The 14,654-nt window shown below is 43.5% G+C and overlaps 1 protein-coding gene across 9 annotated transcripts in view; it reads right to left on the bottom strand.

Moving 5' to 3' along the window:
• ADAM23 (ADAM metallopeptidase domain 23) overlaps positions 1-14,654 on the bottom strand; it is a 179,673-nt gene that overhangs the window by 60,148 nt on the left and 104,871 nt on the right. For all 9 annotated transcript variants that reach the window (XR_005295655.2, XR_005295656.2, XM_043505643.1 and 6 more), the window contains exons 12-15: positions 13,845-13,929; positions 13,242-13,332; positions 11,463-11,511; positions 8,696-8,795 (exon numbers count right to left, since the gene is read on the bottom strand). Coding sequence is in view for 7 of the 9 variants with exons in the window: in XM_043505643.1 (XP_043361578.1) it covers positions 8,696-8,795; positions 11,463-11,511; positions 13,242-13,332; positions 13,845-13,929 (325 nt within the window). In the remaining 2 variants the exon portion in view is untranslated. The remainder of the gene's footprint in view (positions 1-8,695; positions 8,796-11,462; positions 11,512-13,241; positions 13,333-13,844; positions 13,930-14,654) is intronic.

The following is a 14,654-nucleotide window of genomic DNA, read 5'->3' as shown; positions in this document are numbered from 1 at the left end:
CTCCAGAGCCCGCACCCCAAACCCCCTCCTGCACCTCAACCCCTTGCCCCAGCTCTGAACCCCCTTCCACAATTCGAACCCCTCAGTCCCAGCCTGGAGCCCTCTCCTGCATCCCAAACCCCTCATTAACAGCCCCACCCCAGAGGCCACACCCTCAGCCCTCACCCCCCACCCTGCACTCCAACCCCCTGCCCCAGCCTGGATCCCCCTCCCTCACCCTGAACCCCTCATTTCTGGCCCCACTCCGGAGCCCACACCCCCAGTCCAGAGCCCATACTCCCTCCCACACCCCAACCACCTGCCTCAGCCAGGAGCCCTCTCACACACCTCCAGCTGACACCCTCACCCCCTCCCACACCCCAACCCCCTGCCCCAGCCCAGTGAAAATGAGAGAGCACCAGAGGATGGGAGGATGAAGTGAGCGGGGGGCGGAGCTTCAGAGACGGGACATGGCAGGAGGCAGGACCTTGCGGGAGGGGCAGGCAAGGGTGGCAGGGCAAGGGTGTTTGGTTTTGTGCAATTAGAAAGTTGGCAACCCTAGTGGAAGATGGGGTCTATTACAGTTTATTGATTTTACTCATGAATAGGAAAATAGCAATCAAGAAACATCCCAAAAGCAAAGGATGTTCTGTGTGTGTTATTCACCAGTTAACATATGATGAGACAAATCAATATGAATAAATATTGCTAAATAGCTATTCCCAGGATCCAAAGAAATAGTAATCTACACTGGCTATTTACTCTTCATTCTGCAAACAGAAAAAGTCCCATGATTAAAAAACAATAGAGAAATCAGCTCTTCGGTAATTATGGAAGTTATATTTTGTTTTCTGTTTCAGTGGTAAGCAACAGCAGATATCTGAGCCTGGGTTTTAATAATGTACCCATCACACCAAATTAAAACACCACTCAGCTTCCCCTAACTGAGGACACTATTATCCTGAGGATGGTCTTAGATTCCAATCTCCTGAGCAGCAGTTCATTCCACTACCCACTGAGCCACCACAGTGGTCATTAACAGTTTTGATTTTCATTTTGTGTAACTTATTGGTAAACTATTATATTTAATTGCTGCATTTGTCAGTTCCTAATTTTTCCCCATTTCCATCTCTTAACCCCCCCCCCCTCGCTGTTACATCTATTGCAACACCCACTGGCAGATGCAAGACAACAACACATCTGCAGGTTTCCTTACTGCTGAGTTTTACAAATGTCAGTGATTCAGGAGTCATATAAATCAACTTAGTCATTCAGGGTCACTTTAAAATTCCTCTTGTCCAATTTTTCATTTCTCAATGATTTTTTGTTGACCTCTAGAATATATCTCCATCCTTTGAGTGCAGTAAAGTCACTTCATTAAACCTGTACAAGACACAAATTGCTCCGCTAGCTCTCAAAACATAGTAATTTTTTTAGCAGAAGCTATGATGATTTTTACAGCTCTGCCATTTTACAAAGTAATTATTTTTCAAAAGCATTTCCTACTTTTGACATTTTGTAATAGTTATATTATAAACACCATGACAATAACAAGAGATTTGACGTTAACAGGGATATATCAATCACTAGAATGCTACTGAATGTCCAAGGTACATCCAGGTACCTGTTTGCCTTTTATTTTGCTAAATGTAACAAACATAACATAACATTTCACTGAACTCTTCTTCGGATACTTTTTTTGGGAAAAACAGATGGACAATTTTAAAATATTGCTCTGATGAAAGATTCAAACACATTTTTTTCTTTTACAGAAACTATTTACCTAATTGAAAGGGGCTATAGTTTCGGGCATTAGAGGCTGAATGAACACTGAACTGCCTTACACTCAGTCCTACACTAATAAAATGTAAGCATGATATAGAATAACTATTCTTCTCTGTAAAGATATGAAAATTAAAAGGTTTCAGAGTAGCAGCCGTGTTAGTCTGTAATTTCAAAAAAGAAAAGGAGTACTTGTGGCACCTTAGAGACTAAAAATGTATTTTCCACCGAATGCATCCGATGAAGTGAGCTGTAGCTCACAAAAGCTTATGCTTAAATAAATTTGTTAGTCTCTAAGGTGCCACAAGTACTCCTTTTCTTTTTTGAAAATTAAAAGATCACTTTTCCCCCTACAAGTCATCAGCATTGCTGTACTGGCTGCAGGATCTTCTGCTCTTGTTCTGAACCTGAAAATCAGTTTTCCATTATACAATCACCTCCACAAATGTGCTTCAGCCATTCTCCAGGGAACATTTTCACTGGAGTAAGAAGGATTTTGGTCTCCATCTTCAGTCAACTGAAGATTTACTCATGTTCATCCATTAATCAACCATAATCTTACTGTGATCACAATCACCATGACATTGTGCTTTTTTTGTCTCCACATTCATTCAATTTTACAGTCATCTATATGCAAAGGCTGCTAAAGATGTAAAATATAAAGGTTTTGGGTTTGGTTTGGTTTTCTGTAACTTGGGAAAAGCCAATGTCTATGCAACAATAAAATCAAATCTTTTCAATTAATGGAGGTCAGGGAGAAGATATAGTAAAGTATACACAAAGAGATAGATAGCATTTAGTCTCATTTGGGATTAAAATCTCCAAGGCTGACAATTTGGTAAAATGCCAGACTACAGTCTCAATTAGTTTTACAAAGGAAATATGGATTGTTTTTACCCTACTTTGGGTTTAACAGGGTGGGAAACTACTGTTGTCTGTCAGAAAAAAACTGTTACTTTGTTAAGTTGTAAAGGGCAAAAGGAGACTGGATAGATAAGAAGACTGACAAAAGAAATGGAGGTTACTTACCTATAACTGGAACTTTGAAATGTGTGGTCCCTATTTGTATTACACACATTGGTACACGTGTGCTCCATACACCCGAGACTGGAGATTTGTAGCAAGTAGTGTCTATTGGTCTACGTAGGTGAAGTTGCTCTCCTCATGCTCCAAACTGAGGGCATAAAGGGCAGCATGAAGCGATGCCTTCTCTTACCTGTGAGAATCAGATGGGCTCCAACACAGAAGGAAGGAGGGCAGGTAGTGGAATATAGAGAGGAACCACACATCTCCAAGAACCTCCAGTTTCAGGTAAGTAACCTCCATTTCTTTGAGTGCTGATCCCTACATGTATTCCACATGAGGGAGATTGGTAAGCAGTATTCAGACAGGTGGAATGTGCAAGAATGCAGTTGGTATAGATGTCTATAATGCTGCTGTCTCCAAAGCTGCACCTGCTGAAGTGGTCCAGACTAGGGCATATGTTTCATTAAAGGTGTGGACAGGGCTCCAAGCAGACGCCTTACAAACATTCAGTATTAGTACTTCTCAAAGAGATACCATTGTGGTTGTTCATGCTCTCTTGTAGAATGGGCCCTCAACCTGTCCAGGAGAGGAATACATGCCAACAATAGAATGATGTTTCAGAGATCCACTTACAGAATCTCTGGACTGATAACACTTGTCCTCCTGGTCGCTCTGCTATTGCAACAAATAGTTTTGGTGTTTTTCTAATTGGTTTAATTCTTTGCTGATTCTTTATTGTTTATGAAAGGTGCCTGTCATGTCTTTGAACCCTCTACGTGGTGGTTTGTAAGGGCGGTGGTCTCAGCCTTTTTGTGGTGGTTTCTCTTCGGGGTTGGGGTGTAAATACCCAGGGAGCAGAGAATCATCCTAGAGTCCTTAAGCGAGTGTAATGACATGTCAGGCTCCTCAGTGAAGAGATTAAACTCAAAGGGCAAGTCCTTGATGGCAGCAGTTCTCAACTGGGATCTGCCAGCCGGTTTCAGGGGGCTGTGAGGCCCTGCGGCTGAAGCCCCAAGCCCCGGCATCCTTGCGGGGCTGAAACTGGGAGCGGAGCCGCAGGTCAGAAGCTCGGCGCCCTGGCACTCCCAGCGGAGCTGAAGCTAAGTGCCCCGAGCCTTAGCACCCTCACGGTACTGAAGCTCAGCACCCCGAGCACCCACAGGTCTGACGCAGGGAGCAGTCCACACTGCCCTTTATGCCCTCGGTTTGAAGCACGAGGAGAGCAACTGCAAATGGACACTACTTGCTACAGATCTCCAGTCTCAGGCACAGGGAGTGCACGCATGTACCCACGTGCGGAATAAACAGGACCAGCATTCGAAGAAATCGACACAGCTTTATAACTCTATGTTGCTAATTCAAACCCAATCTAGGTTGGTAGTGACCAAAAGTTGTTAATGGCCTATGTGACTCAAGTTATTGATTTCTGTCCAGTTCATAATGCAATAATGGGCACCCTTCCCAACAGCAAAAGGCACAGAGGATTGACTGGACATGGAGCACTAACTACTCGTGTGTCTACACCTAGGTTTGTTTTACACAATTTTTGGCTTAAAAGGATAGGGCACTAATGTTGAATGAGGCTCCAAATGGACACAACTATCTACTTATGAGGATTACATTAGGGCCTAAATTATTATCTGAGCATGAAGAATTCACAGAAGACAAGTTTTAACTTTCCCTAAAAAATGGTTATCTACCTTTTTGTAACTGTTGTTCTTGGAGATGTGTTGCTCATGTCCGTTCCATTCTAGGTGTGTGCATGCCTGCGTGCACAGTCGTAAGAGATTTTTGCCTTAGCAATATCTGTAGGGTCAGCTGTAGTGCCCTCCTGAGTGCCACGCTCATGCATTGGTATATTAGGCACTGCTGACCCTACACCCTCTCAGTTCCTTCCTTCGGCAACTCCGACAGAGGGATAGGAGGGTGGGTAATGGAATGGACATGAGCAACACATCTCAAAGAACAGTTACGAAAAGGTAGGAAACTGTTTTTTCTTCTTTGAGAGCTTGCTCATGTCAATTCCATTCTAAGTGACTGACAAGCAGTATCCTCGTAGTTGAGCTTGGAGTTCACAGCCTAGCAACTTGCAATACTGCTCTACCAAAGCCAGCATCGTTGCAGGCCTGCTGGATAAGTGTGTAATGGGACGTGAACATGTGGATAGATGACCAGGTAACCAACCTACAGATGTCCTGGGTAGGCATGTGTGCTAGGAAAGCTGCCAAGGAATCTTGTACCCTGGCTGAATGGGAGGTTACAATTGCTGGAGGTGGCACCTTTGCCTGATCGTAACAGCAGCATATGCAGGCAGTGATCCAAGAAGAAATTCTTTGAGCAGACATTGGACAACCTTTCATCCTGTCGGCCACCATGACAAACAATTGCATCAACTTGCGGAATGGCTTGGCCCTTTCAATATAGAAGGCTAGCTTCCTCCTGACATCTAGGGAATGCAATCTACATTCCTCCTCTGACTTATGTGGCTTGGGAAAAAAGACAGGTAAGTAAATGTCCTGGCCCATATGAACCTGCGAGATCACCTGGGGCAGGAAACCTGGGTATGGCTGCAGCTGTTCCTTGTCTTTATAGAAGACCATACAGGGCGGTTCCAAGGTAAGTGCCTTTATCTCAAAGACCCAGTAGGTGGATGTTATCGCAAGTAGGAACGCGACCTTCCAGAACAGGGGAAGGAAAGAGCAGGAATCCAGAGACTTGAAGGGGGGGTCCCGTGAGCTGTGACAGCACAAGATTCAGGTCCCATGTCAGAACAGGGACGCTGACATGCAGGTAGAGGCACTCGAGGCACTTGAGGAACCTGACAGTCATGTCTTGGGCAAAAACCGACCTACCCTCAAGCAGCAGACAGAAGGCCGAAATAGTGGCCAAATGGACCTTGATAGATAAAAGGGACAGGCCTTGGAGCTTGAGATGCAGAAGGTAATCCAGGATCAACCACAGTGATCCAACCACAGTGATCCTCTCGGGCCAAATACTTTATCCTGAAGAGGGATGGGGAAGGGGGGGATGGCCATGAACGGCAGGGTGTAGCCCAAAGATATTATGTCGAGCACCCAATGGTCTGAGGTCAGCTGCAACCAGGCCAACCAGAAGGGGCACAGGCAGTTGAGGAAAGAGCTGGGTGGTGGATCCTGGGAAGTGACTGGGGTGCTGTCCTCAGGTGAATCCTTAAAACACCCATTTCTGGTTTCCTTGGTCTCTGGAAGAACCGGGCTGGACAGAGGAATGGGAAGACGAAGGGTGACGCCATTTAAATTCTTTGTCTCTGTCCTTCTTCTTGTAGGAGCTGGACCGAGGGACACACCAGTACCCTGATGGAGGCAGAGGGGGACTGAACGGCTTTCTAGCCTGCAGAGTGGTGTGTAGGCCCAAGGAATGAAGGGTGACATGAGAGTCTTTAAGGCTGTAGAGCCATGCATTGAAAAGAGCTCAGAAAAGAGCCCTGCTCCCTAAAATGGGAGGTCCTGAAGGGTAGTCTGCATCTCCTGGGACAGTCCAGAGGACTGTAACCAGGAGCTGCACCTCATGACCAATGCAGAAGCGACTACCCTGGCCACCAAGTCCTTAGCGTCCCAGGCCATCTGGAGGGCACCTCTTGCCACCACTTTGCACTCTTACACCAAGGCAGCGACTTCCTGGGCTTGGTCCGGTGGGAGGCCCTCCTTGAACTTGCTGATGGAGTCCCACAGGTTGAAGTTGTACATGCCTAGCAGGGCCTGATGGTTAGACACCTGAAGTTGCAGGCTGGCTGTCAAATAAATTTTCCTGCCAAACAAGTCCAGCCTCTTGGTGTCTTTATTTTTTGGTGTGCCATTGCCTGGCCCTGCCTGGCCCTTTTGTTGACGGTGGACACGACCAGGGATCCCGATGGAGGGTGGGTGTACAGGTACTTTAATCCCTTTGTGAGGACATAGTACTTCTCTTCCGCCTTCTTGAGTAGGTGGAATGGAAGAGAGGGTCTGCCACACAGACTTGGCAATATTAAGGACCCCGGGGTGGATGGGCAACATGACCCAGGCTGGGGTGGAGGAGGGTATGACATTAAACAGGTAGTTGGACTCCTCCATAGCTCCCCGACCTCCAAGTTCAGGTTGGCAGCCACCCTTCTGAGCAGGGCCTGGTGCTCCTTAAAGTTGTCGGAGTGACCCGCTACCGCTTTGTTCGGAAATGACGAAGGTGACTGCACAGCAGGGGGACACGTGGCTTCCCCTTGCTCATTTGGGGATGGCTCCTTGGGCATTGGAGCCTGCTGTGACGCCCTTGAGTCGGATTCGGATTCGGCCTCAGGTGCAGGTGGCAGCTTGTCCGATGTGGCCTGGGAAGAACGGTGGGAGTACGCAACCAGCATAACAGGTATACCCCATGGGGTCCAGTACTGCCACCTGAGCAGGCCATTGCCCCTGCCTCCATGCCGCCACTGCAGCAGCCACATCAGTGGCAATTCGCATTTTATAGGTATGGGGGAACATTCTGGCATCGGGGGGAACAACGCCTGGGCGATGGTGATCTGTGCTGTGGCGAACTCTGTCGGGAGGCCCGACGGTACCATGGGTATGGGGATCGGTGTTGTGACTTACATGTCCTGTGCCTTGCAGGTGGAGACCTTGGTGTCAGGGATTTGCGTTTTCTAACCAGGGACCGAGGCTGCATTGATGGGGAACAACGCCTGTGATCCAGGGATTGGGGACGCTCCACTGATTTAGGAGATGGTCCCATAACTGGCTTGCCTGTAGATGCCGGGGCCTTGGCCAGGTCCCTCACCTGGCTTGGTGCCTGCGGTGCCAGTCGGGCTACTTGCTCTTTGGATGCCAGGCCTGCTTTGGGCACAGATGACCCTACTAGGGGCCGGGACCCTCTGCTGCTCCCAGGAGTCGGGTCGCTGGCTGGACTAAGGGTCCAACCACAGCGGTACTGCCAAGCAGCTCTGGGGCAGGCACGTGGCCTGACACAGGTCCTTTGCCCGAAGCCCCCTTCTTCTGCGGTGCCTGGCAAGCCCATCAACTTCAACCGCTTCTTAGGCGCTGGGGTGGGGGAACAATGCCAGGTGGATTCCGTTGCCAGTAGTGTGCTGCGCGCCGACGCCAAGCATGGAATCAGATCAAGAGGGCTCCAAGGGAAGACGAAGAGCAGCCTCCGTGAGGAGGGCCCTCAAACAGATATCCTGCTCCTTCTGAGTTTGAGGGCCAACATTTTGCAGATCATGTACTTATCGTTTCTGTGGGACTGCCCCAAACACTTTAAACCGGCCTTCGAGGGGGAGGTCCACTAACGGGCATCGGTCGGCTGCATAATGACAATGGCTTAAAGCTGGGGAATGGGCATGCCCCACTCTGAGGCAAGTCCCAGCCGGGGCTTCTAACTACTACTCCAACACTTAACATAAGGTCTAGCTAAGTACCTATCAACTAACAACAAAGGAGACCAAACAACGGACTGTAAGAACCACTCACGGTCTTGCAATGTAAGACAAGCACTCTGACCAACCCTCACGGGCAGTAAGAAGGAACTGAGATGGTGCATAGGTTCGGCAGCACTCATATACCAACGCATGAACTCAGCACTCAGGGGGTGCTACAGCTGACCTTACGAATACCGCTAAGGCAAAAATCTCCGACGACAGTGCTCGTGGGCTCTCATGCATCTAGAATGGAATCGACATGAGCAAGCACTCAAAGAAGAATAATCCTTACTAACTGAATTGACTGCTAATGAAGAAGAAGATCCATAAAGCTACAACTAAAAACCAGAAAAATCTGTAATAGCCCAATGGAATTTGAATAAAGCTTTTGAGGGAAAAGAAAGGTCAATGAAACCATTTAATCTTCACTGCAGTGTCTGATAGTCAACGAATGTCCTGGCAGTGGCTTCATCCTCTAAGTGAAATTACCTTTGTTGGCCTGTTGAAAAGACAGGCACCTCCCCCTCTGAGTAAAAATTCTTTGTATTCTGCAATGCTGCATCTTGAAAATTTTCTGGAGTGGTAAACCCTAAAATGACAAAGAATCAATTGAGTAAATACCTCACTGAACCCAATTACTAGAGATGAAAATTATAACCCTCCTTTGAGCTGCTCTAAATTTTTTTTGCTACAAGAGAGATATACAACAGTCAGAGCAATGACAGCAGCTCAGTGGGAATCCTGCATGTTTTGAAAAACAAAACCAAAAAAATCAAGCATTTTACCACTGTTTTGTATTTTTTTTAAAATTACATTTCTCTCTTTACTATATGAATCCATAGCAAGGATGCAACAAAGTCTCTATAATCTTCTTAATAGTGTAACATTCTCTATGTCAACTGAATAGTTACCATGTTCCTTCTCACTAAAAGGATCCAATGTGGTGGTACCATATATTTGGAGGCTGACTGATTTTTCACTTCAGCTCCTGGATGGATTGCATCCCAGATCTCTCTCATTTCTTGCTGATTGTTTAACATAGCCTTCTCTGTTGAAGATCAGTGACCCTGGATTAATTTTTAACACAAAAAAGTATCTCCACTGCAAAAAGTTGGTGTTCCTTTTGTCCAACACCCAACTCAAAGATCCAGGTGGAATCCTATTGGATATTTTTATGCTTCATTAACTAGGTGCTAGACAACTTCAAATTTGGGAGGAAGGATAGATGAGCCAGACAGCTCACATCAAAGTGACCAATGACTGAGTAGTCAAAGCTGAAGAAATTATGCTCACTCTGTAGTATAGTAGCTGTAGGATCTAGCATCTACAAGGCATGCTTAGGCTGTGACAGAAGAGTCTACCAGGATCAAAGATGAGACCTTAGGCCCCAGTTTCATAAGCAGTTGATTAGAAAAGGAGAATTTAACAAAACCTGGCAGCTCCTGAGCTCCATTTTAGAAAAAAAGAATTAGGCAGGCCTGTTCCACCAACGAGGAAACCCTGCTCATAGCCAGATATGCTTCCCTCAGATTTTACTAACACTCATCAATCATTTAGCTAGGAATTGGAAAAAAAACCACCCTCCATCTTGAGAGCAAAACCATAGGTATCTGGTGCTATTGCCACTATAAAAAAAAAAAAAAGAAGGTGGGATCTGGTGCCAGTGCTGACTCAAAATGAAAAAAATAACAGTACAATTTCAAGAGTCAATAACAATATTTTAGAACACCCCCAAAACAAACGTGTGCAAAAATAATGTTTTGAGTTTGAAATCGTATGTTGTTAAGTGAATTTGAAGTGACAAACTAAAAATTAAAGAAGAGTGTCAAATTGAATTTATCTAAGATGTCTGTTACTTCAAGTGCTGGACTTCTGCTGTTTGCTGCATGGATAACATAAGCCTCTAGCTAAAAGAGAGGCCAAAGCAGACTGCACAGTTTAGGTTCACTCTATTTAAAATAGTATGGTAAGACACAAAGTGATTATTCTTTTTTAGAAAAACCATCATGACTTGGGTTGAAAAAGTTCCAATAAAATGTCCCAAGCCAACCCATAAACTTCAGGCATTATATTCCATTGTAGTCATTTACCACTGTATGCCATTTTTCACAGATGTAGGTGTAAACTCATAACTTTCTTCACCAGTCTGGGGAATTATCAGCCATGGCCAAATCAGTCTTTTGCCCTTACATCCTGGTTTCATTTATTATCCAAACAATAAACTAACCTTCCAGCTGGGGCTTTCTACCCAGATACAACTCCCAGACTTCACATTTACATCTAGAGTCTCCCTTCCCTAGCAACGACTGTAGGAGACTGTAGCTTCTTTCTGTAGTTAGCCCCTTTTTCAATCAACCCCCAGTTTCCTGAAGCTCTTTATAGGGAACTCCTGTTCCATTTTTAGCTGCATCTGATTAGTGAACACGGATGATTGGCCTCTGGCCCTTAAAGGGACGGACCACCCTATTATAGTACAGATATTAGCATCCTGACAAAACTCCAGTTTGGATTACACATTCTGCTTACCTAAATTTCCACTGCAGTTTCAATTGGAAAAGTTATTTTCTTACTACTTATCCTAAACTATTGTGTAGAATTATTGTGTTCTGTTAAATACCTATTTTGTTCCATTCCAAAAGTGACTGCACTTCAGTAGTGGGTGCAGTGGTTCCTATATATAGTTTTAAAAGTTTACAAAAATGTTGGCATCCTTTTGGTATGGAAGAGATAAATGAAGATAATTTTAACTACTTTCTGGAAAACTAAGAATAAAAAACTGGACATACCAAAACAATCAGTACAAATTCTCAGATGTATTCTCTTCAGAAAGTTTAGGTTGAAGTAGCTCAGCTACGAAATCTGGTTTTGCAACATTCAGTCTTTGTTCCCTTCCATTTTGTCATTCTACACAGCAGGCATTAGTGCTGCCTGTTCTCTCATAGCTAGAGATTTGGTATCTCTTCTCTTATAGAGACACTGAGCAAGGGGAGGCAGAAAGCCCTATGAGCTCACCCATGAACTCCACTCTAAAAATATAAACTAGAATCAAAACATCCCATGTTACGAGTCAATGTTATGTTCCTTAATTTTTGTATGTTTGAGTTGTTCAGCACAAATGTTTGTCCCCACTGCTAATGTACTAGCTTTTCATCTAGTGCTGAAACAGATTTATGATGCTCAACAAATAAATACTTATGTCAAATTGTGCACTCCGATCTCATCTCCAAAGCCCTCAGTTACTGATTTTACAGCATACCCTGTTTCCTCCATGATGCAGCCACCCCAGGATTCTATGCAGTCACATTCTTCTCAGACAAAACCAAACATACAAAAGAAAGAAGGAAATTTGTTATAAATATACTGTCAGCAAAAATAAAACTATATATAAAGAAGGTTTTAATTAGTATATATTGCAGTCAGATTGCTGTTTATCATAACAGAATGTAGCCTTAAAACTGGAATGTTCTTGTGCATATGACAGTTAGATATTTGTTCCATCTGCTTTGAATTATTAATAACAACATCCCAATCTATCAATCAACTTATGTTCTTTGCATATAGAGCAGAAAGTGGTTGAATGAAAGGGTTTTATACTAGCTACATCATCTAAGTCAACAATGACTTATTTGTTAATTAAAAATACAGGAGTAATGTTAATCAAAGTAAAAATGTCTTACAATCTGTAAAACAAGAATTATATAGTGTGGACAAGAATCTGTTAAAAAGAAACACTCTATTCTGGATACCTCTGCAAACATTCAGTATTTCTGAACACAGAATAACCACATGTCATTTGGTAGAATTTGCTTCTTTTCTAGCCATGTTATTTATACCTTGATCACTTTTCCATTGTTAGGCTATTACTTCTACCTGCTGGGTAATGATACTAATGCTTGTACTTCTACCACCACTTTCAAAAATGATGTTGAGACTCAATTTACTTGTTACTCTCTGCAAGACATACCTAAAACAAGGATACAATTTCTTGATTTTTCCTTTAAAAAAAAAAAGAATACTAACCCAGCCCAACAATGAGAGGAAAGGTGTTCCTGACTAGATTCTACTGCTTTTTGAAGGATTTGATGACATCTCCAGTATACAACATATATCAATAGTTATCACACAACAGTACTGGAGATAGAATAGGAAATAACTGTGTTAAGTAAAAGGAAATAATGCTGTATCTCAGATACATGGTATGGTAACTGCTAATTAATCGTGACCACATAATAGTGAAAGGAATACTGCTTTGACAAATATTTTCTCTTGGATGAGAAAAACTTGGACAAGCATGTCTGAGATATTCAAAATTGGGGCCTCATCCTGGACTCATTGGGTCAAATTCAGAAGTGATACTTAAGGTGATGAAAGTTAGATACTCAGAGCCAAATCCAAAGCCCGCTGAAGTCAATGGAAAAAACTCCAAATGAAAGTCAATGGACTTTGGATAAGGCTCCCCTAGAAGTACTTACACCCACTCTACTCATGTGCTATAGTGTTTAAGCTGGGCTAATTCACCTGCCGTGGAGCAGAAGATATAAAAAAAAGATGTGAGTTAAACTACCATCGTCCAACATTAATTTATATTTTCTTGCGCTTCTTGGAGTTTAAGTTAGACTCCTTTGCATATAGATTCCATGAGACTTAATTACATCTATTCTACTTAAGTTATAGGTAAGGGAGTCTGAGGGCAAGAGGGGCGGACGTCTAAGTTAGCATAACAGGTTCTAAGTTACACCACTGTACACATCAATTATGAATCTGATCCTTTCACTCAGACAAAAGTATCACTGAAGTCAGAGACTGATGACTGTAAAATGAGTGCACAACCAGGTTGTGGTTTATTTGGCCTTGATTTGGCTAAAATCAAGTTTTGGTTCTTATTGTAATTCTCCAGCGTATAACAAAATCAATGGCTGTATGTTATTTACAATTATGTCGATGTACATTTGTATGTAACCACACCCTTTACAAAAAGCTTGTATGTTCAGCAAAAGAGAACAGAAGAAAGTCAGTGCACAATGACAGTACATACTCGGTTTTCTGGTTGCTGGCTCCCACTGTATTCCCAGGTTCTGAGCCAAACTTTGTGATAATTCCTGTGCCATAGCCAATGGGAGGGCATACTGTTTTTAGAGGGGAGGATAACAGTAAAGATAGTACACTGTTAGTTACTACAAATTATACTGCAACACTTCATTCTGGTTTACTACTAATTCAGTACCATATACAGTAATTTTATCAAACCCATGTGTGACTGCATGCACACACCAAAGAAACAGGAGCTGGTACCTGCCTTTACCAAGCAGTCAATCTGGTACACTCAGTACCTTTCACAACGAATATACAAATTTTTCAAAGTAAACTAATTAGCGTGATACACATATTGAGCCAAATTCTCCTCCCAGTTATGCTGGTGGAATCCACTGGCTAACTAAGAGAAAAATTTAGCCCAATATGTAAAGAGCAAAGGTTTTGGGCAGTATAGCTAGATCCATGTAATTACAATGGATTTTCAACAGCATTGTTGCAGTTTTGGTGGTATAGTCAGAGGCTAAAACAAAGTGCCAAATATAAGGAATGGTGAATTCATAAAGAGGAAACTGTACATTTAAAACATTTTAATAGAAAGGGTTACCTCATTCACTCCAACTCCTCTGGTCACGGAACAAACCCCTCCAAAATAACTCAAGCTACTTCTCTTGTAGTGGAATGTCACATTCCTTAAGAACATAAATAAATAAAATAAATTAAAAAAATTACCGTATATACTTGTTCATTAGCCCGTTCATTTATAAGCTGACCCCCCAAGATGGATAGGTAAAAATAGTAAAAACTGTATGAGTCTTTCATAAGCCGACCCTATATTTCAGGGGTTGGCAAACTTTGACTCCCGGCCCGTCAGGGGAAGCCACTGGCGGATCGGGACGTTTTGTTTACCTGGAGCGTTCACAGGCACGAAGACACTCAGCTCCCTGTGGCCACGGTTCACCGTTCCCAGCCAATGGGAGCTGCGGGAAGTGGCGCGCCACTTCCCGTAGCTCCCATTGGCTGGGAACGGCAAACCGCGGCCACAGGGAACTGAGGGGCTCCATGACTGCAGACACTCCAGGTAAACAAAATGACAATGTATTAGATATTCAATTCAATGATTTCACAGAGTTTAAAATAATCAAATTTTGGTGTAGACCCGTTTATAAGCTGACCCCCGCTCTTTGATGCGTCACTTTTTTACCAAAAATATTCAGCTTATGAACGAGCATATACGGTAAATAAAATATACATAGGATGTTGAATAGGAAATTTCATGCAGTAAAGTTCAATAGGACACCCATTCAGTCATCTGAAAGATCTAATTCCTATATAAAAATATATGTTGTGCGCATTAGTTTTCATTGTAATATCTATTCATTTAGAGACAAATTCTCAATGGTAAGTGATTCACTTT

This window comes from Dermochelys coriacea, chromosome 11, assembly GCF_009764565.3.
Source record: "Dermochelys coriacea isolate rDerCor1 chromosome 11, rDerCor1.pri.v4, whole genome shotgun sequence".
Lineage (NCBI taxonomy): Eukaryota > Metazoa > Chordata > Testudines > Dermochelyidae > Dermochelys > Dermochelys coriacea.
Note: the sequence above shows the minus strand (reverse complement) of the source record. Positions and strands in the feature narration are given on the sequence as shown.